Source organism: Bubalus bubalis, chromosome 8, assembly GCF_019923935.1.
Source record: "Bubalus bubalis isolate 160015118507 breed Murrah chromosome 8, NDDB_SH_1, whole genome shotgun sequence".
Taxonomy (NCBI): Eukaryota; Metazoa; Chordata; class Mammalia; order Artiodactyla; family Bovidae; genus Bubalus; species Bubalus bubalis.
Genome location: NC_059164.1, coordinates 76,551,509 through 76,574,532, shown reverse-complemented (window position 1 = coordinate 76,574,532; position 23,024 = coordinate 76,551,509). Strand labels below are relative to the sequence as shown.

The following is a 23,024-nucleotide window of genomic DNA, read 5'->3' as shown; positions in this document are numbered from 1 at the left end:
ACCTAAATGTAAAATGCAAACTACAGAAGTCATAGAAGATCTTATAGGAGAAAATCTAGGTGACCTTGGGTTTGGCAATGACTTTTTCAGATACAACACCAAAAACATGATCCATAAAAGAAAGAATTGATATGATAAGCTTCATTAGAATAAAAAACTTCTGCTCTTTGAAAGATGAGTTAAGCAAATTTGCAAAGCACATATTTGATTAAAGACTTGTACACAAAATATATCAAGAACTCTTAAAATGCAATAATAATAAAACAAACAACCAAACAACCTGATTAAAAATAGGCCAAAGACTTTAACAGACTCCTCACCAAAGAAACTATACAGATGGCAAAAAATCATATGACAAGATGCTCCTTATCATATGTCATCAAACGCACATGAAAACAACAATGAGATACCACCACAAATCTATCAGAATGTACAAAATCAAAAAAACTGCCAACACGAAATGCTGGTGAGGATGTAGAGTAACAGGAGCTCTCATTAACTGCTGGTGGGAATGCAAAGCGGCGCAGCCACTTTGGAAGACAGTCTGGAAGTCTTCCAAAAAACAAAACCTACTCTTACCATATGATCCAACAATCATGCTCCTTGGTATATGTCCAAAGGAGTTGAAAACTTATGTCCACACAAAAGCTTGCACACAAATGGTTATAGTAGCTATAACTGCTAAAACTTAAACACAACCAAGATGTCCTTCGTAGAATGAATGGGTAAATGGACATTGTTGGGATGTCCCAACAATGAAGTATTATTTCTCTCTAAAAAGAAACAAGCTATCAAGCCAGAAAAAGACATGACGGAATCTTAAAAGCATATTACTAAGTGAAAGAAGCCAATCTGAAAAGACGACATACTGTATGATTCCAACTACATGACATTCTGGAAAAAACAACATTATAGAGACAGTAAGAAGTGGTTGTCTGGGACTCTGGGGGGTCGGGGGGTGGGAATGAACAAAGGAGCACAGAGGACCTGAAACGCTGTAGTGACAGGCACACGACATTGTATCTGTCAATCCTAGAGCTGTGCGACAGAGCGAGCCCCGTGGCAACTGTGGACTTCAGTTAATATTAACTGCATGCTTTATAAAAAGCATCCTGAGCCGTACTGGTCACCAGCTGTAACAAGTGTACCACGTCCAAAGGGAGATGGTTATAGGAAAGGGAATTGGGGCCCGGCTGTGAGGTAAATATGGAAACTCTCTACTTTTCATACAATATTTCTGTAAACATAAAACTGCTCTAAAAAAGAGTCCATTCAGTCTTCTTTTGAAGTATAAAGAGGAAAATTAAGTATTTTTATGACAGACATTGGGGTTGGGGGATTTTTTTAACCACATGTGGAAAAGCCTAAGGAAAACATCAGTATATCAGTCACATCGAAACCCTGACACTCCAGCGTGACCGAGGACCCGCACAATGTGAGAAGGGTGCTCGGGGCTGTCATAGACTCTCCAGACGCGACAGCTCCCAGGACTGCCCTCTACAGTTTCCAAAGTGTCTGTCCCCTGGGCTCTCAGGACCCCCGTGGAAGATGGGAAGGGTGGGGCACCAATGCCTTGCTGAACCCGTGGCACTGTGGGTGGCAGAGGCGGGACCTAAACGCAGACCTCCCTTTGATTTTCCCTCGTAGCACAGTTGATAAAGAATATGCCTGAAATGCAGGAGACCCGGGTTCAATTCCTGGGTCGGGAAGATCCCTTGGAGAAGGAAATGGCAACCCACGCCAGTATTCTTGCCTGGAGAATCCTATGGAGAGAGGAGCCTGGCAGGCTACAGTCCATGGGGTTGCAAGAGTCAGACACGACCGAGCGACTAAACCGCCAGCACCGCCGCCCACCCTTCCTGCACATTCACCTACCAGGTGCCCTTTGTTGGCTCCGAAAGAAAGGGGGTTGGGTGGGGATGGATGGAATATTCCATCGAGGGCAGAGAAGGAGCAGGAGAAGCTGCGTCTGGGAGAGGAGGGGCTGTGGGTGTGTGGCCAGAGCCGAGGCTCAGGGGCTGCCTTCCCCCTGACCCTACCCAGGGGTCTGGCTCACAGGCCGGCTCTTACTAGTTACACAAAACCAAATGTTCTGGTGATGTCAAGCTTGACCTGGGTGTATTTACACCACAGGAATGGGGAAGCAGCATGGCTCAGGATACCCCCGTCCCAGCTGTTAACACTGATCAGCTGTCACTAGAGAGGGGACTATAACAGGGAATGCCACCGCTCCCCTCCCGCTCTGTGGATGGTGTGGAATGTGGGGAAAGGGGTGGGGTGGATGAGATCCTGGCCAGGCCAGAGGCCTCTTGAGGGCAGATAATCCAGGCTGTCCCAGGACAAGACAGGGCCCCAAGGTAAGAGCTGATCTCCGCCAAGGGCTCCTCTCAAATCCAACCTGTCATATGCAGCCTCGGTGGGCACCCGCCATTCCTGGGCCTCTTATGGGATGAGGCTCACGCCTACATGCTCCTTGCTCTCCCCTACCCCACCTCCCCTTCTCTGTGTTGGTGTCTGACCCTCTCCTTCTCCCTCTTTCTCTCAGGTACAATCCTTAGCAGCAAGCTCCCCAGATGACTCAAGTTGAGAGTTTGCATTAAGCAAAGACCAAAACAAGGACAGAGGTGGGATAGGACAAAGGGAGGCCCTGGACCACCTTGGACCCCTTGATGCCTGGGGCCCCCTCCTCCCACTAGGCCAGGGCAGAGCCTGCAGTTTGGACCTGGCCTTGTGCCCTGCAGTGACCTCTGCAGAGGGTGTTGCAGGGAGCAGGTAATGGGAGAGTTAGAGGCCCACTTGACGCATGGTGGGGGGGTTGGGCACGTGCTGACAGGACAATAGGAGAAGGAGCAGGAGGGGTAAGCAAGGCCTTCTGCAACTGCACAGCTCAGTATTGGAGGAGGAGGCACCCGCATCTCTAGAATTCCTCTCCTGCCTACACGAAGAGGCCTCAGCCCGGCCCAGCCCACCCACGCCCAGGCCCTCTGTTCATCAGCTTCGGGGTAGCTGAGCCTTGAGACTGACCGAGGTGGCCTCATCAGCCCACGGGTCACCCGGAAAAACCATCTCATACCTGAAGCACGAGGTGAACTCAGGGACAAGAGAGCAGTGGCTTTGGTTTCATTTCTGTTGATGTTTTCGCCGCCTGAAAGAACTTCCACTTCATCTTCTGTGAGCTGCCTGCTTAGGTCCTTCATCCCTATTTCAGTTGGAATTTTAGCTCTTTTCTTATTGACCTGTAGGACCTCTTTATATGTGAAGGCAACCCTTCCTCACCGCATGCAGCCTCCGTGGCCCACCTGCAAGGAGCAGGAGGCTTATTACACGCTTGGCAGAGAGGTAGCAAGGCACATTTTTGTCGGTCCCTGAAATAAATTGGGATGCTGCAAGGGCAGGGCTTGGGTCTGCACTTGTTGGCTCCTAGAATCCCGATGGCACAGGATTCCAGCTTGTCAAGGGAAGCTGGCAACAAGCTGGGGGGCAGGGCAGCAGGAAGCCACATCTAGGCCTGCAGAAGCCTGGGGCCTCCACCACCTTGTGTGCCGGAAGCACCCCATTCAAGGCTCTCGTCCTGGGTCTCTGGCCTCCTCTCCTTACTCCTGGCCCCATTCCCCACCTGGGGTACCTGGATGTCCCTCTTGAGTGCCCAGCAAGCAGAAGTCAACTCACCCTGAATTATCAGACACCAGTGACCATAGAGGTTCCCAGAACCATTATGGACTTTTCACCTGTTTTCCATCAGAAAAACCAGCTCAGAGAGAGGGCCCTGGCCCTACCTGGACACCCACGCCTGCCCCTGGTCCAGCCATCTGGGGTGCTCTGGACAGAGGCAAGGTGTCACATCATGGACCTCCCTTTCACTGACACTTGGACAGAGAGGGCCAAGTTGTTCCACCACCAAATAATTGTAAACATTTTGGTATTTTCAGAAGCATTGAACATATTATGGGAAGGAAGTAAAAGTCCCCTTGATTATGAAGATGACCAAACCGTGTGGCCATGGAGGTGTCAGTGACGAGGCTCTGGGGAGCTGCCTGCCCGCCTCACCCCACAGATGCAGAGACCTGCTGTCCCGGCAAAGGGGTTCTGTGGTGGGGGGTGTACATGCGAACCCTGAGGAGAAAAGCTCACACCCTCAGGTTTCTGGTTCAAAAGGAAATCTGAATTTGAGAGTGTCAGAATCCTCAAGGCTAGAGGCCGAGGCTGTGTGTGCCCCCAGAAATCTCCATGGTCAGCGGCCCTCCACTGATGGCCAGGCCAAGTAGGCCCAGGAAGGTCCGGCAGAGGCACCGAGGAAGCTGGTACAGGAGTTTCCAACGAGAAGCAGCTCACACCTGCTCTGCTGGGGTCCCAGCCAGCCCACCTGCCCACCTCAGGCTGCCTGTCCTGATCTGGAGACACTGACATCACTTCAGGGCCACTGCACTCTTAAGATGCCTTTATCAGAGCCTGAGCCCAGGGCCCTCTCCAGCTGTGCTTCCATCTGCTACCTTCATGCTCAGGGGCCACCCTGGAGGGCCATGGAACCCGGCCAGCATCCCCAGAGCTGGATGCACCCAGCACCACTGCAAGGGCCGGTACAGCCCAGAAAGCAGCCCACGTGGCTGCCCTCCCTGTGTGACTGTCGACAGACCAAGGGCCGATTCAGAAGCCATGGGACCGCTGAATGCACACACAGCCGCAGCACCTGGGACCATGTTCCCAGCCTGGGTCTGTGAGCCGCGGCCCACAGAGCAACCTTCAAAAGCAGCTCTTCAAAGCCACGTCCGCCAGGCAGTCATCAATGGGGAAAGAACTGAGTCAACCCCCTGGGGGCCTGAAATTACTGCTGAGGCTGTGCAGCTCACGGAGGACAAGCAGGAGCAGACAAGGGAGGAGGGACAGCGACTGGAAGGTTCAGTGGCCCTGGCGGGAAGCAGGGCATCTGGGCGGGCATGGGAGCAGCACCGCCTGCCTGGACAGATGCTCTGAACACAGACGGCAACTCACCACCCACGGTGGCCCAGGCCCAACAGGATCTGGAACTTAGGAAGATGGGCTTCGTGGCCATTTGATTCCTTTTTCCTGGAAGGGGTAGGCATATCCATTAAAGCTCTAGGGACTTGTTTTTCTTTTATGTTTCGGGTCAATCAGACTTCATCCTCCTTAGGTTGTATTCTCCAGGAACGCAAATACCTGTGTGATTGGCTCACAGATGCCCAAGCATCTGACAGGTGAGCTTTGTGGCAAGTCTCAGAGGAAGGAAATGGGATTTCCACAGAGTCAATTCACAGAGCCACAAGGGACCCCAGAAGGTCATTTGACCCAAACCTCCTGGTTTCTCAGGCTTCCCTGGTGGCTCAGACGGTAAAGAATCTGCCTGCAATGCAGGAGACCTGGGTTCAAACCCTGGGTCAGGAAGATCCCTGGAGGATGGCAACCCACTCCAGTATTCTTGCCTGGAGAATTCCAGGGACAGAGGAGCCTGGTGGGCTACAGTCCATAGGGTCGCAAAGAGTCAGACATGACTGAGCGACTAAAACTTTCACTTTTCACTTTCCTGGTTTATAGAGGGGGAAACTAAACCCAGAGAGATTACACGGTGGCCCAAGCCACACAGCCCAGTGTTGAGAAGTCGTGGCCAGTGGGAGGAGACCATGTATTATGTCTTTTAAAACAGCCGCGAGGCCCAAAGTGTCCATTGACAGGTGAATGGATAAGCAAAATGTGGTCCATCCATACAATGAATATCATTCAGCCTCAAAGAAGAAGGAAATTCTGACACATGCTACAACATGCGTAAAACCTGAGGACAGTATGTTGAGTGAAATAAGTCAGACACAAAGAGGCAAATGCTATGTGCGTCCACTTACATGAGATGTTCAGAGCAGTCAAATTCAGAGACAGAAGGTACAACAGGGGGTGTCAGGGGTTGGGGGAAAGGGAAGTTTGTGATGTTTAATGGGGACAGAGTCCATTTTATCAGATAAAAATGTTCAGGAGATGGATGGTGGTGATGGTAACACCACAACAGAAATATACTGAACACCGCTGAACTACGCACTTAAAAATGGTTAAGATGGTAAATTTTGTGTTATATATATTTTACCACAATAAAAAAAAAAAGGAAGACTGGTAGGATATGTAGCTGTATGTCTAAGAAATCACTAAAAAAAAAAAAAAAAAAAAAAAAAAGAGAGACTTGTACTTGTCCTGCTAACTTTAAAGTCAAATTTTCAAAAGGAGTACCTTTAGAACCACGTGCCATACCTTAACCTCTGCTGACAAACAAAGAACATTTAGAGAAAAAAAGCATAACAACCCCAGACAGAAAACCACGAGCTGAAAGGAACAGCTGTGACGGGCTCAGTGCTGCCAGGCACAGACAGGGTCCCTGATCTGTGGGCCAGGCCAGGGCAGAGACGACCCAGTGGGCAGGAAATGCATGCCTTGCCCGTGGATGTCCTCCTTGTCCCACCTGGCCTGGAACCACCCTCCTTAGTTTGGGCACAGAAAAGCGGCTGGTCCACAATGCCAACTGCACGGCACTGGTGTCCTGGACGGCCCCCTCTTCGGCTCTGGGCTGCGTCCTCCTTAATGGTCACCCCGGCCCCTCCCCCCAGGCCCTGGCCTCAGAGACAGTGCAGAGAAAGCTGAAGTACCAGAGGCCTCCAGACTGGGCATGGGCTCTGCCCTCTCTGCCACGTAGTCAGCTCCTTGCACTGTGTGACTGACCTCACAATGACACACCCCCTTCACAGATGAGGAGACTGAGGCTCTGAGAGGTGACCCTTCTGCCCAGGGGTGCAGCACCAACCCACTATCCCCAAGAGAATACACTCGTGACTGTCCCCTCCTGTTGGTAAGGACCCACTTCAATGCCCCTGCCACACAGAGCCCAGGCCTCGGTGTCCACTCACCTGGGAGCCCCAGACTGACTTAGGCACAGTGGAACCTGGAGATTGTGCAGGGGGTCCACACAGATAGCACCCCAATGGGGAAGCAAGGTGAAGACCCTGCACACTCCAAGAGGTGATGCACAGAAGTCCCCAGTGAGAGCAAGACCCAGACCCCCACCCAGTGCCTGTACTGACCGTTGGGGCTGGGAGATGCAGGAGATGGAAAAGCAGAGGGGACTGGAACTCAGATGACAGCTCAACCCGGCGGAGGAGCCTGAGAACGGGCAGGCCGGAGAAGGCAACCCCAGGACGGCCTCAGGAGAGACCCCTTTGTTGTGTGACCACTAAGTTGCATCCAACTCTTTGTGACCCCATGAACGGCAGCACACCAGGCCTCCCTGTCCTTCACTATACCCCAGAGCTTGTTCAAACTCATGTCCGTTGAGTCGGTGATGCCATCCAATCATCTCATCTTCTGTCGTCCCCTTCTTCTCCTGCCCTCAGTCTTTCCCATCATCAGCGTCTTTTCCCACGAGTAGGCTCTTCATATCAGGTGGCCAAAGTATTGGAGCTTCAGGTTCAGCATCAGTCCTTCCAATGAATATTCAGGGTTGATTTCCTTGAGGATTGACTGGTTTGATCTTGCAGTCCAAAGTATTCTCAAGAGTCTTCTCCAGCACCATACTTCAAAAGCATCAATTCTTCGGTGCTCAGCCTTCTTTATGGAGAGACCCTGAAGCATCCTTTAAGTAAGGAAAGGAGAGGAGAAGGGAAATGGATGGACCTACCCAGCCCCCAGTCCCTGCTCCACAAGGTCCAGCCAGCAAAATGAAGGGAATGCCCATTGGTCGCCATACCAGGAAGAGCCTGTACGCAGATGAAGGAGGAAGGGAAGAAAAATCTAAACTTGAATCAGAAAAGATAGCTTAACTCCCACAAGACAGGCCGTCCTAGGCAGTATGTCCCTCAGGCAATCAGTCAAGATGAGCATTTGTTCATGGGTCAGAAAATAAAAATGCAAGTGTACGAATGCGCCCACTCTCAGGCCACAGAGGAATCGTGAAAAGCACCGCCTTTCAGGCACCACGGTCAGCAAGCTGGAAGTCTCTCTCCTGCTCCACTGCCCCATCCAGATTCGAGGGGCCAGAGACCCTCAGGGAAGGAAGGGGCACGGATGAGGGGACCCTGGAGCCCACCCCACGCTGGAATGACAAGACTGCCGGAGCCCTGGACTCAGCACCCAGATCCCAGTCCAGGAATCATGGATGGTGCAGTCCCAGGGGGACCACTCAGGACAGAAACAAGTAGAGCCCCAGCACACGGATCAACACCAGGGCCAGAGCTCTGAAGCCAAGGCACCTACTGGTCCCTCGAAGTGGAACCCTGAGCTTGAGGTGTTCCAGCAGGGTCCGTCCCCGCCTGGTCTCCACAGAGGGTAGGAGGACACTCACCCCGTGTGGCACCTGGCCTCTGGATTCCCAGCCGGGCCCTGCTCCTAGGGACTCCCAGCTCCTGGACTTCTGGGGCCTTCCTCGGCCAGGGATTTGGGGATGAAGCCAGCAGGGTTCACAGCCTGCCCTGGGGGTGCCCCAGGGGACAGAAGGAGTGGGAGACATGGGAGCCTGGAAAAGGGGCCAAGGAGAAGAGAAGGAGGTAAGGAGAGGTGAGGGGGAGGACCAAGGCAGGAAGGAGGAGCACAGGGCAGGCCCAGAATGGAGGCAACTAGACTTCCCGGAATCACAGAGCCGGGGGTTTGGGGTTTGGGCTCCACCCCTACTCCAGCCCTTCCCATCACTGCCAATCGCACTGACAGCCTGTCCTCCTCCTCCACCCTCACCCATCACCCCACCCACTGGGACCCACCCTTCCTGCTCCCAGAGGAGCCTCACCCTCCAGCACCCATCCGGCATAACCCTCCTCCTTCAGTCAGGGCCAGGTGAGAGGTGAGAGGATGGGACTCTCAGGAGCTGTGTCCAGGGGCACGGTCTGGGTCAGGGGTCGGGCTGGGGTGCGGCCTCTTGTTGCTTATCATGGCCTTGTGTCCACTCTGAGACCACTCTGGACCCAAAGCCGGTCTAGGCTGTGGGAAATGAAACACCAACCAAGACTTGGCAGAGTACGAGGTGAGGTCTGTGGGTCTCCCCTCCCAGCCTCTCATCCCCCACTGTCTAGCTCATGCCAGCCTCCAGCTCCCAGGCAGTTCTCAGTTGCTTCTGGGCATGCTGACAGGTGTCCCGGGGTGAGATGGCGCCAAGGCTGGGGTAGAGGGAGCCGGGGGATGGTTGTCTTGGCCATGGCGTTGTGGGCCCTGCCCTCAGACACCACAAGCTGACTCATAATGTACTCCATTTCTTTTTCTGCACGAATAATTCTCCATTGTGTGGAAATAACACATTTTCTTTATCCATCCATCAGATGATGGACATTTGGTTCGTTTTTACTCTTTGGCTATTGTGGATAATGCTGTTATGAACAAGTTTTTGTGCGGATGTATGCTTTTTTCTCCACAAGATATCAAATATATTAATATTTCCCTGTGCTATACAGTAGGTCCTTATTGTTTATCTATTTATACATAGTAGTGTGTATCTGTTAATCCCACACTCCTAATTTATCCCTCCCCTGCTCCTTTCCCCCTGGGTAATCATAGGTTTGTTTTCTCTGTCTGTCCATCTATTTTGTAAATAAGTTCATTTATCATTTTTTAAGATTCCACATATACCACATAAGTAGTATCACATGATATTTGTCTTTCTCTGTCTGACTTCACTCAGTATGATAATCTCTAGGCCCATCTATGTTGCTTCAAATAGCATTATTTCATTCTTTTTCATGACTGAGTAACATGCCATTGTATATATGTACAATATCTTCTTTATCCATTTATCTGTCAATGGACACTCAGGTTGCTTCCAAGTCTTGCCTATAATAAACAATGCTGCTATGAACATTGTGGGGCATGATCTTTCCTAATTAGAATTTTCATCTTTTCCAGATACATGCACAGGAATGAGATTGCTGGATTCTATGGTAACTATTTTCAGTTTTTTAAGGAACCCCATACTGGAAGAAACACAAACTGGAATCACGATTGCGGGGAGAAATATCAATAACCTCAGATATGCAGATGATACCACCCTTATGGCAGAAAGTGAAGAGGAACTCAAAAGCCTCTTGATGAAAGTGAAAGTGGAGAGTGAAAAAGTTGGCTTAAAGCTCAACATTCAGAAAATGAAGATCATGGCATCCGGTCCCACCACTTCATGGGAAATAGATGGGGAAACAGTGTCAGACTTTATTTTTCTGGGCTCCAAAATCACTACAGATGGTGACTACAGCCATGAAATTAAAAGACGCTTACTCCTTGGAAGGAAAGTTATGACCAACCTAGATAGCATGTTCAAAAGCAGAGACATTACTTTGCCAACAAAGGTTCGTCTAGTCAAGGCTATGGTTTTTCCTGTGGTCATGTATGAATGTGAGAGTTGGACTGTGAAGAAGGCTGAGCGCTGAAGAATTGATGCTTTTGAACTGTGGTGTTGGAGAAGACTCTTGAGAGTCCCTTGGACTGCAAGGAGATCCAACCAGTCCATTCTGAAGGAGATCAGCCCTGGGATTTCTTTGGAAGGAATGATGCTAAAGCTGAAACTGCAGTACTTTGGCCACCTCATGCGAAGAGTTGACTCATTGGAAAAGACTGATGCTGGGAGGGATTGGGGGCAGGAGGAGAAGGGGACGACAGGATGAGATGGCTGGATGGCATCACTGACTCGATGGACGTGAGTCTGGGTGAACTCCGAGAGTTGGTGATGGACAGGGAGGCCTGGCGTGCTGCGATTCATGGGGTCGCAAAGAGTCGGACACGACTGAGCGACTGATCTGATCTGATCTGATCTGATACTGTTCTCCATAATTGCTGCACCAATACATTTCCACCAACAGTGTGGTTCCCTTTTCTCCACACTCACTCTAGTATTTATTATTTATAGACATTTATTTTCTGATGATGGCCATTCTGACTAGTGTGAGGCAATGCCTCACTGAAGTTTTGATTTTTTAACAAGTTGTGTGTATTCTGACTGTGCTGGGTCTTCCTTGCTGTTCAAGGGCTTTCTCTGGTTGCAGTGAGCAGGTGCTACACTTCTCTTCTGTGCATGGACTAGTGTCAGTCGTTTCTCTCTTATTGTGGAACACGGGCTCTAGGGTGCACGGCTTCAGTAGCTGTGGCACATGGGCTCAGGAGTTGTGGCACACAGGCTTAGCTGTCCCATGGCATGTGGGAGCTTCCTGGACCAGGAATTGAACTGTGTCCCCGAGCATTGGCTGGCAGGTTCCAAAAGTCCCTTTAGCTCTGGTTTGCATTTCTCTAATAGTTAACAATGTGAAGCATCTTTTCATGTGTCTACTGCCCATCTGTATGTCTTTGGGAACGTGTTTTCATATCTCTTGAGTACATACCTAGGAAGGGAACAATCTGAGACACTGTCAGAATGTTTTCCAGAGCACCTGCCCCATTTTACATCCCCACCGGTAACACATGAGGGTTCCAACTCCATATCCTCACCAACACTTGACATTGTCTTTTTTATTCTACTCATTCTAGTGGAAATGAAGTGGGATCTCAATGTGATTTTCATTTGCATTTCCTAAATGACTAATGATGTTGAGCATCCTTTTGTATGTTTATTGCCTACTGGTATATCTTCTCTGGAGAAATATCTTTTCTGGTCCTTTGCCCATTTTTTCATTAGGTCATTTGTCTTTTTACTGTTAGGTAGTAAGCTCTTAAAATATTTTAAATACAAGTTCCTTATCAGATATATGATTTGCAAATATTTTCTCCCTTTCCATGGGTTGTCTTTCCACTTTCTTGGTGGTATCCTTTAAAGCACAAAAGTTTTTTTAATGTTAATTAAGTCCAGTTTATTTTTCTTCTGTTGTTTGTGCTTTATGGTGTTGTACCCAAAAAAACCATTGCCAAATCGAAGGTCACAAAGATTGACTCCTAAGTTTTCTTCCAAGAATTTTTTGGTTTTAGCTCCTACAATTAGGCCATTTTGAGATAAGTATGTTGAGCATCTTTTTGTGTGCTTACTGATCACTAATATATCTTTTTTTTTTAAGTTTGTTTATTAATATTTATTTATTTTTGGCTGTGCTTTGTCTTTGTTGCTGCAAGGGCTTTTTCTCTAATTGCAGAGAGTGGGGCTACTCTCTAGGTACAGAGCACGGGCTCCTCGTTGTGGCAGCTTCTCCTGTTGCAGAGCACAGGCTCCAGGTTGCCGGGGCTTCAGTGGTTGCGGTGATGGGCTCATACGAGGTGCAGCTTGTGGGCTCCAGAGCTCAGTAGTTGTGGCACACAGATTTAGTTGCCCCATGGCATCTGGAATCTTCCCAGACTAGTGATCAAACTCATGTCCCCTGCATTGGCAGATGGATTCTTTACCAATGGACCACCAAGGAAGTCCTATCTACTTTCGTATCTGGCATTAGATAGGGTTCCAACTTCATCCTTTTGCACATAGATGCCCACTTGTCCACTGGTTAAAGGAACCATTATTCTTTTTCCATTGAATTGTCTTGCCATCCTTGTCAAAAAAAATCAACAGACCATAGATATATGAGTTTATTCTAGACTCTCAATCCTATTCCACTGATCTATGTGTTTATCCTTTAGTCACACTATCCCCACATTTATGCCAGACGATATCTGCTCTGACTTGATTGGTATAACAGTATAGTTAGTTTAGAAATCAGGAAGTAGGAATCCTCCAACTTTGTTCTTTTTCAAAATTGTTCTGGCTCTTTTGGACCCCTTACATTTCCCTACAAATTTAATTTTTAATTTTTTATTCTTTTTTAACAAGTAGCTGGAATTGTAATAGGTACTACATTGAATTTATAGATCAGTTTGGCATATACTGCCTTTTTAACAATATTAAGTCTTCAGTTCCATGGACATAAAACATCTTTCCATTTATCTAGATCTTGAATACTCTTCAACAGTAGTTTGTAGTTTTCAATGTTCAACTCTTGTATTACCTTTTTAAGAATTTCTTACTAGTATTTTATTCTTTTAAAATATGAATTTTCTTTCCTAATTTTATATGGGGTTGAACATTGCAAGTGTAATGAAACATATTGGATTTTTGTATCTTGATCTTGTATCTTGCAATTTTGCTAAATTCATTTTTTAGTTCTAACAGCTTTTCAGGGATTCCTTGGGATTTTATCTATACAAGATCACAGTATCTGTAAAAAGAGGTAGTTTTACCTACTCCTCTCCTATCTGGGTACCTTTTATTTCTTTTTCTTGCCTAAGTGTCCTGGCCAGAACCTCCTGTACAATGTTGAATAGAACACTCTTTTCTTGATTGTTTCTGGTCTTAGGGAGAAAGCATTCAGTTTTTTGCCATTAAATATGTTAGCTGTGGAGTTTTCATAGAGGCCTTTTATCAAGTTGAAGAAATTCATTTCTAACCCTAGTTTGTTGAGTATTTCTAGCAGGAAAAGGTATTAGATTTTGTTAATGCGTTGTGTCTGCATCTATTGAAATGATCATACATTTTCTTTGTTTAATCTGTTAATCTGGCATAACACATTGATTGCATTTTGTATTTTGAACCAACTTTTTATTCCTGGAATAAATTTTGCTTGCTCATAATGAACCCTTTTTCATGCTGCTAGATTTGTTTCACTAGTGTTTTGCTGAAGTTGTTGCATCTGTATCCAAAAGGAATATTGGTCTGTAGTCTTAAGATGTCTTTCTCTGGCCTTAGTATCAGGGTAGTTACTGGCTTCATAGAGTAAGTTGGGAAGAATTCCTTCCTCTTCTATTTTTTGGAGAAGTTTGTGAAAGATTGGTATTAATTCTTCTTTAACCATTTGATAGAATTCACCAGTGAAGTTATCTGGACTGAAGGGACTTTTTTGGGGGGGACATTAAAAATTTATTAATTATTCACTTTAATTGTTACAAGTCTATTTAGAGTCTCCATTTCTTCTTGAGTCAGTTTCAGTTGTTTGTCTTTCTAAGAATTTGTCCATTTCATCTAGGCTACCTTTCACTTGGTACACAGTCATTCATAGGACTCCCTTATCAGCCTTTTATTTCTATAAGATTAGTTGTAATGTCCACTCTTTCATTCCCGATTTTGGCAATTTGAGGTTTCTCTCCTTTTCTTGGCCTGACCACTGTTTTTATAACTACAACCTTCCTGCTAACTGGTATTCTTGAATTTCCTTAATCCAAAATCTGAAGTATAAATCACCTTCTACCCCCATCACATAATTTGTTTAGGGTTTACCACCTGTTTCTCCCATCAGTATAAGCAGGCACCCTCAACTTTGTTCACTGTTTCCTAAGCATGCAGAAAATGCCTGGCAGATGATACGTGTGCAGGCAGATTTGCTGGATGCGTGAAGGAATCTGAAGTAAAGCAAAATAAACCAGGAAAGTTGCAAATAGTAACAATAATAATAACAGGAATGATCTTAAAGCTCTAAACATGTGAGGTCCAATAGAGTAACCACAGCTGGTGCGCAGCCCTAACAGCCTGGAGTGTGGCAGGTTCACGCTGAGACGGGCTGTAAGTGTAAAGAGACTCAACAGATTTCAAAAACAATATGTTTTTAAATTTGAGATAGCTTAACAATAATTTTTGTATTGGCTATATGTTGAAACAATATTTTGGATAAACTGAGTTAAATACATACACTACTAAAGTTCTTTTCACCTGTTTCTTTTTAGGTTTTTTCAAGTACCAGAAAATTTTTAATTACACATATGCCTGACATTTGTGGCTCAAGTTTTGTTTCTTCTAGAAAGCTCTGCTCCAGATGACTTGGATAGGGTCAGGGGATAATATCGAGTGTCTGAAAAAAGGAAGGCAAATTCCAAATGCGTGGTCAAGTAAGGCTCTTACAGAGCCCAGGGAGGGAGCGGGCGCAGGCACCTGGCCTTGGGCACAGAGGCCCCTTGCAGGGTCTGAGTCTGTGCTGCCCACTGATCACCACTGAGGGGCAACCACTCTCCTCCGGTCTGATTCAGCAGGTCTGGGGTGGGGTCTACAGGCAGCCGGGGGCTAGGATGCACCACCCTGATCGCCTTCTTCAGCAGGTACTGCTCCCAACTAAACCAGGACTCTTCACCCAGAAAGCCCCTAACAGATGTCTCAGATCAAATCAAGGGCTTTGAAAATCAGGCTACACCTCAGAGTACAAGAACAAAAGCCACATGAAGAACTTCACTAAGAAATGGGCAAAATGCTTCAACCCCTTGGCATCCAGCTCTGTGGCCAGCACCCAAGTCATGCCACCCTTCACCAGGTGACAAGACAGGTGACCACTCAGGCCAGGCATCTGAGACCCCCAAGACCACCAGCACCTCCTGCCCCCAAACACCTGAAGGGCCCCCATCTTTTAGTGGGTGACACGAAGCCACTTTGTCAGGCACCACTATGCACTAGGCATGGTTCTAAGCCCTGGAATTCAGTGTGGGCTGAGTGACAGGGAGGCAGGAACTGCCCTTGGCTCTTCAATAGAAACAGGCACCAACCTGGATATGCCCAACACCATGGAGGGTGTTACATCCAAAAACAGGACACCTTTCCTGTTTCGTGGGAATGGTCACAGCATCTCCTCCCCTCAGGGCTCACTCACTGTTCATAAAGCAGGGAAAAAAGGTGGTTCTCAAATTAGGCCTGTAGAACAGCATGGTTTATGTATCCTCCAAAAAATGTTCTTAAATCTATGCCCAGCTATTGCCAATCTGTTCCTGAATTCAACAAAAGCTTGTATCTGGCTTAACAAAGAAGCATAACTTTAGTTATTTTAGGATCATTATGTCAATGCAAAAAAAAAAAAAACAGTCCACCAGGAGTTTTGGCCACTGAACGACCTAGTGACCCTCTAACCTAGGAGACAAAGGCCACCCAAAAGTTATGAACCTAGGAACACCACTAGCTGCCAATAAGGATGTTTTCATTTTAAATAGATTCAGATCTTTATATGAATAAAATATACATTTCTCTGTAACATGCCAATATGGTAATTTTTGGAAAACCAAGTTGATACATAATGCATTTTTACATTTCTACACTAACAAAGTGACTTGCAGCTGTGAAAGATGCTTTAAAAATAACTAAATCAGATTCCATTTTGAGGCAGGGAGAGAGAAGGAATTAAAAATTTTGAAAATATATTTGAGATCTCCAGAAAGGCTTCATCTCTTGCCTTGGACCAGGTGGCCTCAGAGAGCAGTGGGAGGGACAAGATGTTTCCAGGGAGCAGACGCTGTTCATGTCACCTCCACTTGGTCTTTCTTATTAAAGCACTTGATAAATTCCAGGCAACTCAATGTGGACTCTCTAAGGGAACCATCTCTGATAGAATTTCACTTTAGGTAGAAGAAAGAAAATCCAACATTGCATCTGTCTTGCCTAGGCTCTTAGGGGATCCTTCAGATTGAAAAAAAAAAAAAAGGAGAGGAATACGTTCTTGGCTTCTTTTTGATCAAGACCCCTGTGCCCCAACCCAGGACCCCACCAAAAAGTGCTCCTTCATCCACCATGATCATGCCCTCCTGATAACCCTGGGAGCCCCTGTTTCAAACACAGCATCCTCTCTTCCCTCCGTCTTGCTTGTCAGAGAACGGGTCTCCATTTGGGGTTTTAAAAATAAGGCCACCATATATACATCCATCTCTTGATTCTAAGAGAACTGGCAGGCACTTATCTGTAAAAAAAAAAAAGTCTCTGACATGACGGATCATCATGAAAAAGTGTTAGAAGCAAACAAACTGCAGAATCACATATATGGTGATTCCATTGTGTTTTTAAACCATATATATGTGTGTGTGTGACGTATATGCATGTATACAAATGTGTACATATATATATACCACACATATCCTTATACTAACATTAAAACAGGCAGTCCAGGTTCCTCTGTGGAATGAATAAACTTGAGTGTGAAGGAGTCACATTTACTGCACATAGTTATGTATTGATTTTTCTTTTAAGATATTATCCCTGTTGTCTATTTCATCATTAAAATCAAATAAGACTTGCTGGCCCCAAATGGGGTAGAGTATTGGTTGTCACAGAGGGACAACCATAGGAAATGATGTCTTTACAAAAAGGAGCCATAGGACAATGCCTTGTGCTGGAAAAGCACAAAGAGGGCTCAGTGAGCAGCCTGTTAAGGACAAGTGAGACCCTGAGGAGTCCAGGGTCAGAGTGGACCATGAGTGGACAACCGGGCCATGAGTCAGAGAGTGGAATAATTGCCTTTTAAAAACACAGAATGGCGTACGGTCATGAGCTTCTGCGAGAAGCAGAAAGCAGATTCTAGTCAACAGCCTGGACTCAAACCCTAGCCCCGTGTGGAGTGTCTCTGAGTCTCAGGCACCTCTTCTCCAAACTGGGAGTGATCACGGTACCTATTTCACAGATCAAGCACCTTAATGTAATAAGCACCATTTAATTGCTAGCGACTGTTACCAGGAGAGAAAGAGTGCAGGTAGCAAGCACAAGATATATTCTTAGCTCTCAGCAAAGTAGGTTATGGTATAAAAATACCGTTCAATAGTAACTAAACTAGCCTCACCTTCATGTGCATCTCACAGCAGCCTCAACATGTGCGACTTCTTCTCTAAATACCCTACATTAGGCATCTGGACTCCGACCCTGGGGGCCACCCAGCAGGCAGAAGCCACTGGCAGGGTCACTCACCCCCTCCTCACACGTGCAGGAAACTCCACTGTGGGCAGGCCAGACACCCACCCGCCTTTGTGTCAGATGGTGCCCAGAGACAGGGGAAGACAGAAGCGGGGAGAGGCTAGGTGGGGGAGGAGCAGGAAGCGGGCATGAGAACCTCTCCAAGGGAGCGGCCAGGGGGATGAGCTGTGGGGCCATCAGAGGAGGGGGCAAGAGCACTGGCAAAGGTCCTGGGGCAGGAAGTACCCGATGTGCTTGAGGGCGGGAGAAAGCAAACACAGTGATGAGTCCTCCACCCGAGTCCTCTCTTCCCTGGCAACCAGGCTTCGGCGCTCAGGAGGCTCACCATCGATTTGCTCTGAATTTCCTGAGTTTATCTATTAACCACCAAGCAGGCTGGTGGCTAGTGGAGAGGATGTCAAGAAAGCACGGAAGGTGGATGGTGATGACCCTCCCCCTGAGGGGTCAGACCCCAGGACAAGACCTGCTCTCCCCCAACTGGGGCACACTGGATAGAGTCAAGGACACACCAAGGTCAGCTCGGGGCCTGCCTGAGGTTCAGCGGAAGCTGGGAAGGACAGGGGTGCCCTGGACTGGGAGTGGGGGCCTTCCTGGCTGATGGGGGCATATTGTCCACTCTCTCTGAGCTGCAGTTCTGTGTCTATAAAATGGGAAGGGGGAGTATGAGGGGGGGTTCCCGAGCAACTCAAATCAAATAAAATCAGGCGTTCAAAGTGATGCGCCACTTAGAGGTTGTTACAATGGGGCTCACCTTCTCTCAAGGGGAGGGGTCCACGAACCCCTGAATTACATCCAAAGCCATGTGGGAGCTGCTTTCTCCTGGAGAGGGGGATCGCTCAGATTTTAAAGGGGATGACTCCCCAGAGTCTAAGCTCCGGGAGCCTGAACACAAAATGCACAAAATTCCTACTCAACAAACAGCCAGACAAGGTCAGCACCAAGCCCAGGAAAGGGGCTGTGGGGGAGTGGGCCCAGGGGAGACACGGAGAATGTCCAGACCCCCACTGGCACCCCCACCACCAGAGCCAAACTCTGAGGAAACCCTCGCCCCTGGGCACCAGCAAACCCATGGTGGGACTGGAAGAAACACTGGCAACACGGAGATTGCCACGAGGAGAGGAACACGAGGTACTCCAGGTACTACAGTCACTACACAGAGCAGCAGCGAAAGGCAGACAGCGTCCCCACACACAGATGCCCCGAAGACTAAGCTGCGGGAAAGCGCAAGTTTCCAGATGTTTATATAAAGTTAAAAACAAAGCACCCCCAAAGAATGGGGTATGTTAGTTGTGACTCTATCTGTGTGCAAATGAACCAAGAGTCTAAAAGGATAAATCTGAACACATCACAGTTGTTGGCGGAGAATGGTTACTTAACATTTCTTGGTAAGGCTTTATTTCTGATGTTTTTTTTAAAGAACTCTAAAGGACAGGGAGGCCTGGGGTGCTGCAGTCCACGGGGTTACAAAGAGTTGGACAGGACTGAGCAACTGAACTGAACTGAAAGCCAAAATGACAAAAGAAGAAACAGTTTCCAATTCCAGGTAGAAGGGAGACAAGTGTTTATTTTATTACTCCTGGAAGTTCTTTCCATTTAAAAAAATCTATCCAATATGAAACATTTTTAAGCCATGTTGCTGGCCAGTTCAGTGTTGGGCTGAGTGTTCCGCAGCCTTGATCTATAACTGTCTGTAACTTAAAGCCAAAGTTAAGGCTCTTTACCTGTATGCTGGTGTTGGGGAGCTGTGCCCTGGCCAGGCAAGGAAGGGCAGAACCCCAGAAAACAGCTTTTTCTGGCCCTTGAACCCAAAGCCCAGGCCCCCAAGGGCCGATCCCAAGCACAGACAGTGGCGGGCGGCAGGGGGGACGACAAGTCAGAGAAGGGATGGGGCAGGAAGGGGACAGTCCAGTGGCCATGTCACGCGAGCAGCTGTGGGCCTGTGGCCCAGCCCTTCCCGGGCAGGGAGCTCAGTGTCGCCTGACTGGTGCCAGGGGCTGCAGCTTTAAATAAACTTGGACTCATCCACCTGGACCAGGAAGCAATACCAACTGAGCGTCGGGCAGGCCAGGCATTGTCAACAACCGCCGACATGGTCACTGAGGACCCCAGCCCTGGGCCGAGGTGGTGGCCCCAGTGCCTGACCCTCCCTCCTGACACCTGCCCCACTGCAGCTCCCCCTGCACTGGCCCGGCCTCCTCCCCACCCAGTGGGGCTATGAGAGGCCCCTGGGCATCCCTCAGTGGGCCTGGTGCCTGGAGGCTCTGCCAAGGGGTGCTGGGCCAGCCCATAGGATGGGATACCTTCCCCTCCTCTCCCAGGCCCCTGGTCCCCCTCAACAGCCACGCTTCCTCACCTACTCAAGCCTCAGGTCCTGGCTCCCTTTCCACAACGGCTCACACTCCTGCTGACAGGAGGGGAGCCCGGCTTCCACTGCAGGGTCTACCCCCCTCCACACCCTCCCCGAGGGCAATCCCAAGGACCTCCATCCCCCAGTGTTGGTATGGATCGCAGCAGCCAGGATAACCAGTTGTGGCCCCTGGAACTAGAGCCCTGGGGTTGGGACGACCACCCTGCCGGGCCGCTGGCCCAAAGAGGTTCACAGAAAAGTGAAGGAGCAGTCCGTGGAGCCAGGTTCAGGCAGAGGAGATGGGGTGAACAGGAAGAGGCACTTCTGCAAAGGGGACGCGGGGTGCCTGGTGTGAGGGCCTGGGCACAGAGGAACAACAAGAAAGTCCTCTAGAATGGGGTGACCTTCCTCCCACTGCTGCCCCCTGCTTTGTCCCCATCTGAGAACCACCAGCCCATCACCCTATCCTCACAGGCTTGGTCCCAGACAAGCCCTGGAAGCTTCCTCAGGGCCCCGGGTGTATACACAGTCTGGGTGCTGGACCCCTCCCCCGCTTCTCTGCTCTGCTCTCCAGGTCCCCCTGCCCTGGGGACAGGCACTCAACCAGCCCCCCACCTGAGGGCCGAGGAATTTCTGAATCCCCAGGGCCCAGCCTCCTCCGACCCCATCATGGGCTTCCTCCATTCCACTCCTTCACTCCTCAGCCCCCCAGGCCTGACTGCCATCCTCCCCCACGTGCAGGGAGAGCTGGGGAATTCACATGCCCCCACACTCCTCCCAGCTCTCACCCACAATTATCAATGATCAGCATCCCTCGCCAACACAAGGTATCACCACAGACGTTTCTTAATAAAGAGGGAAAAAGGGATCTGCCGCTGGAGGTGTAAGAGGAAACCTCGCCAGCGCCCCCACCATGCTGGAGGGATGGGGGAGGATGGAGGAGAGTGGGGCTCTGGCCGCCGCCAGGCTGGAACCGAGGGATTTCAGGAGTTCTGGAGCCAGACCAGGAGATGCCAGGTGAAGCCACCTTGATTCACAGAGTGGAGACTCCCAGGCCAGAGAGGAGCCCCAGATCAGATTCGGGGTAGAGCCCGGCGGCAGAGCCCCGACTAGGGCCCTACACGGCTCACATCGGTGAGCAGAGCCCAGGAGCCACCTGTTCCCTCCACGAGGCCCGACCTGAAAAGAGCCTTCAAAGTCCGTCCTGTTGCCTCCCCGCAAATAACTCTGCGGAACTGCGCCCCCTCCCACCCCCACGACCCTGAGGGCCATCAAGCTCCTCATCTTCACCCCCGTGACCTGATCCCAGCTCCCTGACCTCAGCCCCCAGCTCTCCAGACTCCTCTCTCCCGGAGGATCTGGGGGGAAAGCCTTCAGAACCCCAAATCTCCTGAGGACCCACAGCAGAGGCTGTTCCCACGCGGCGCGGAGCGCAACGGGCACCCCCCGCGTAGATGAAGCCACGCGGAGAAGCAGGCGCAGAGCAGGTCCCGCCGCCCCCGCGCCCGGCCGCCCGGTGGGGGTGGGGACAACGTGGCCCGCTCCGGGGACGACACTCCGGGCCAGGGCCGCCCCCTCCCCCGCGCTCTAGGCCCCGCGGCCGAAACCGCGCGCGGCTCCTCTCTGACCTCCCGCCGCCAAATGCGTCACGTCTGCCGGGCGCTCCGGGGACACCTGCTGCCGCCCCCGCCGCGCCGAGCCCCGCGCCTCGAGCCGGGGCCTCCGGTCCAGCGATCGTGCCGGACAGGGCCCAGTAGGGCCGCACGCGCCGCTGTCCGGCGGCCAGGCCCCGAGGCTAGGGGGTCGAAGCCGCGCGGGGCCGTGCGCTCCGGGCCCCGAGCCGGGAGCAGCCGGGGGCGCGCGGGGCCGCAGTGCGCCCGGAGCCGGCGGCGCAGAGGGTCTGGGTCTCCAGGATCACCGCCCTCGGAGCTCAGCGCCCTTCGGGGTCCCCGGCTCGGCCCGCACGCGCCGCAGCTCTTACTTGCCAATATCCTCGTAGAGCTGGTACTCGTCGGTGAAGCGGGTGCAAGTCACCGTGGTGGCCATGGCGGCGACGGACGGGCTCGGCGTGCGCTCTGCTGCGCTCGGGCGGCGGCGACTCCGGCTCCCGCTCGCGGGCACGGCGGCGACACGGGCGCGGGCGCGGGCGACACCTCGGCTCGCGGCGCCGAGCGGGGGCCGGGCTGGGCTGCGCCGGGCGGCGAGCGCACGCGAGATCTGCGCGCTCCGTCCCCGCCAGGAGCGCGCCGCACACCTACGCGCGGGGAGCGCGGGCGCCGCTGTCACCGCCGCCGCCGCCGCCGCCGCGCCCGCCCCGCCCGCCGCCCCTTGCACGCGCCCCGCACCCGCATCCGCGCCCTGCACCCGCACACGCACTTGAGCCCTGAGCCTGCACCTACACCCGCACTCGCGCCCTTCACACGCTCTCGCACCCGCTCCTGCTCCCGGCATTCGTACCCGCACCCTCTCCCTGCACTTGCTGCGCTGGCACTCGCACCCGCGCCCAGGCGCCTGGGGCCACGCACACGGGCAACCGCTGGCTCCCTGAGCTGACTTCGCTGCCTCCTGGCGACTCCCTTGCCGCGCGCACATACACAGGGGACTACACGCAATGAACCCAGCCGCCTTTCTCCTCTGAAGGCCTGCTTCGACCTGGACCTCAAGAGGGGACGCAGGTGCACATGGGAAGGGGGGAGAGCCCTCCCTCCACAGACTCCTGACACCCCCACGGGGACATGCACAGGACCCCTCCTGCCCGGCCCGGGTCTCCACACTCCACACACCACACCGTCCAGCCTCCCTGGCAGAGCCACCCAGGAGCCTCCCAGACCAGGTGTGCACACTGGGGACACAGGGAGTTCTAGGTGAAAGGGTAGAGGCTGCCTGCTCCCCGCAGTCTTAGCCCCTCCCTCTTCCTAGCACTTGGCACTAGGGGCTCCCGAGCAGAGGTCCCAGGAACAGACATTTCCTATTCAGAAAGAGGTCCCTGAATCGGGGAACAGTGTCTGGTCCATCAGCATCGTGGGGTCCTGAGAGCTCACAGCCCCCTTGCCCAGGTAG

The 23,024-nt window shown here is 50.7% G+C and overlaps 1 protein-coding gene across 18 annotated transcripts in view; it reads right to left on the bottom strand.

Annotated features, from left to right (window-relative positions):
• The window catches only part of CAMK2B (calcium/calmodulin dependent protein kinase II beta), a 91,393-nt gene extending 69,233 nt beyond the window's left edge, over positions 1–22,160 (bottom strand). For 11 of the 18 annotated variants that reach the window (XM_025291348.3, XM_044946791.2, XM_025291350.3 and 8 more), the window contains exon 1: positions 21,946–22,160. In XM_025291348.3, coding sequence (XP_025147133.1) covers positions 21,946–22,010 — 65 coding nt within the window. In that variant the 5' untranslated portion in view covers positions 22,011–22,160. The remainder of the gene's footprint in view (positions 1–21,945) is intronic. The other 7 variants (XM_025291356.3, XM_025291358.3, XM_025291359.3 and 4 more) reach the window with 2 other exon arrangements.
• Between the last annotated feature and the right edge of the window lie 864 nt (positions 22,161–23,024).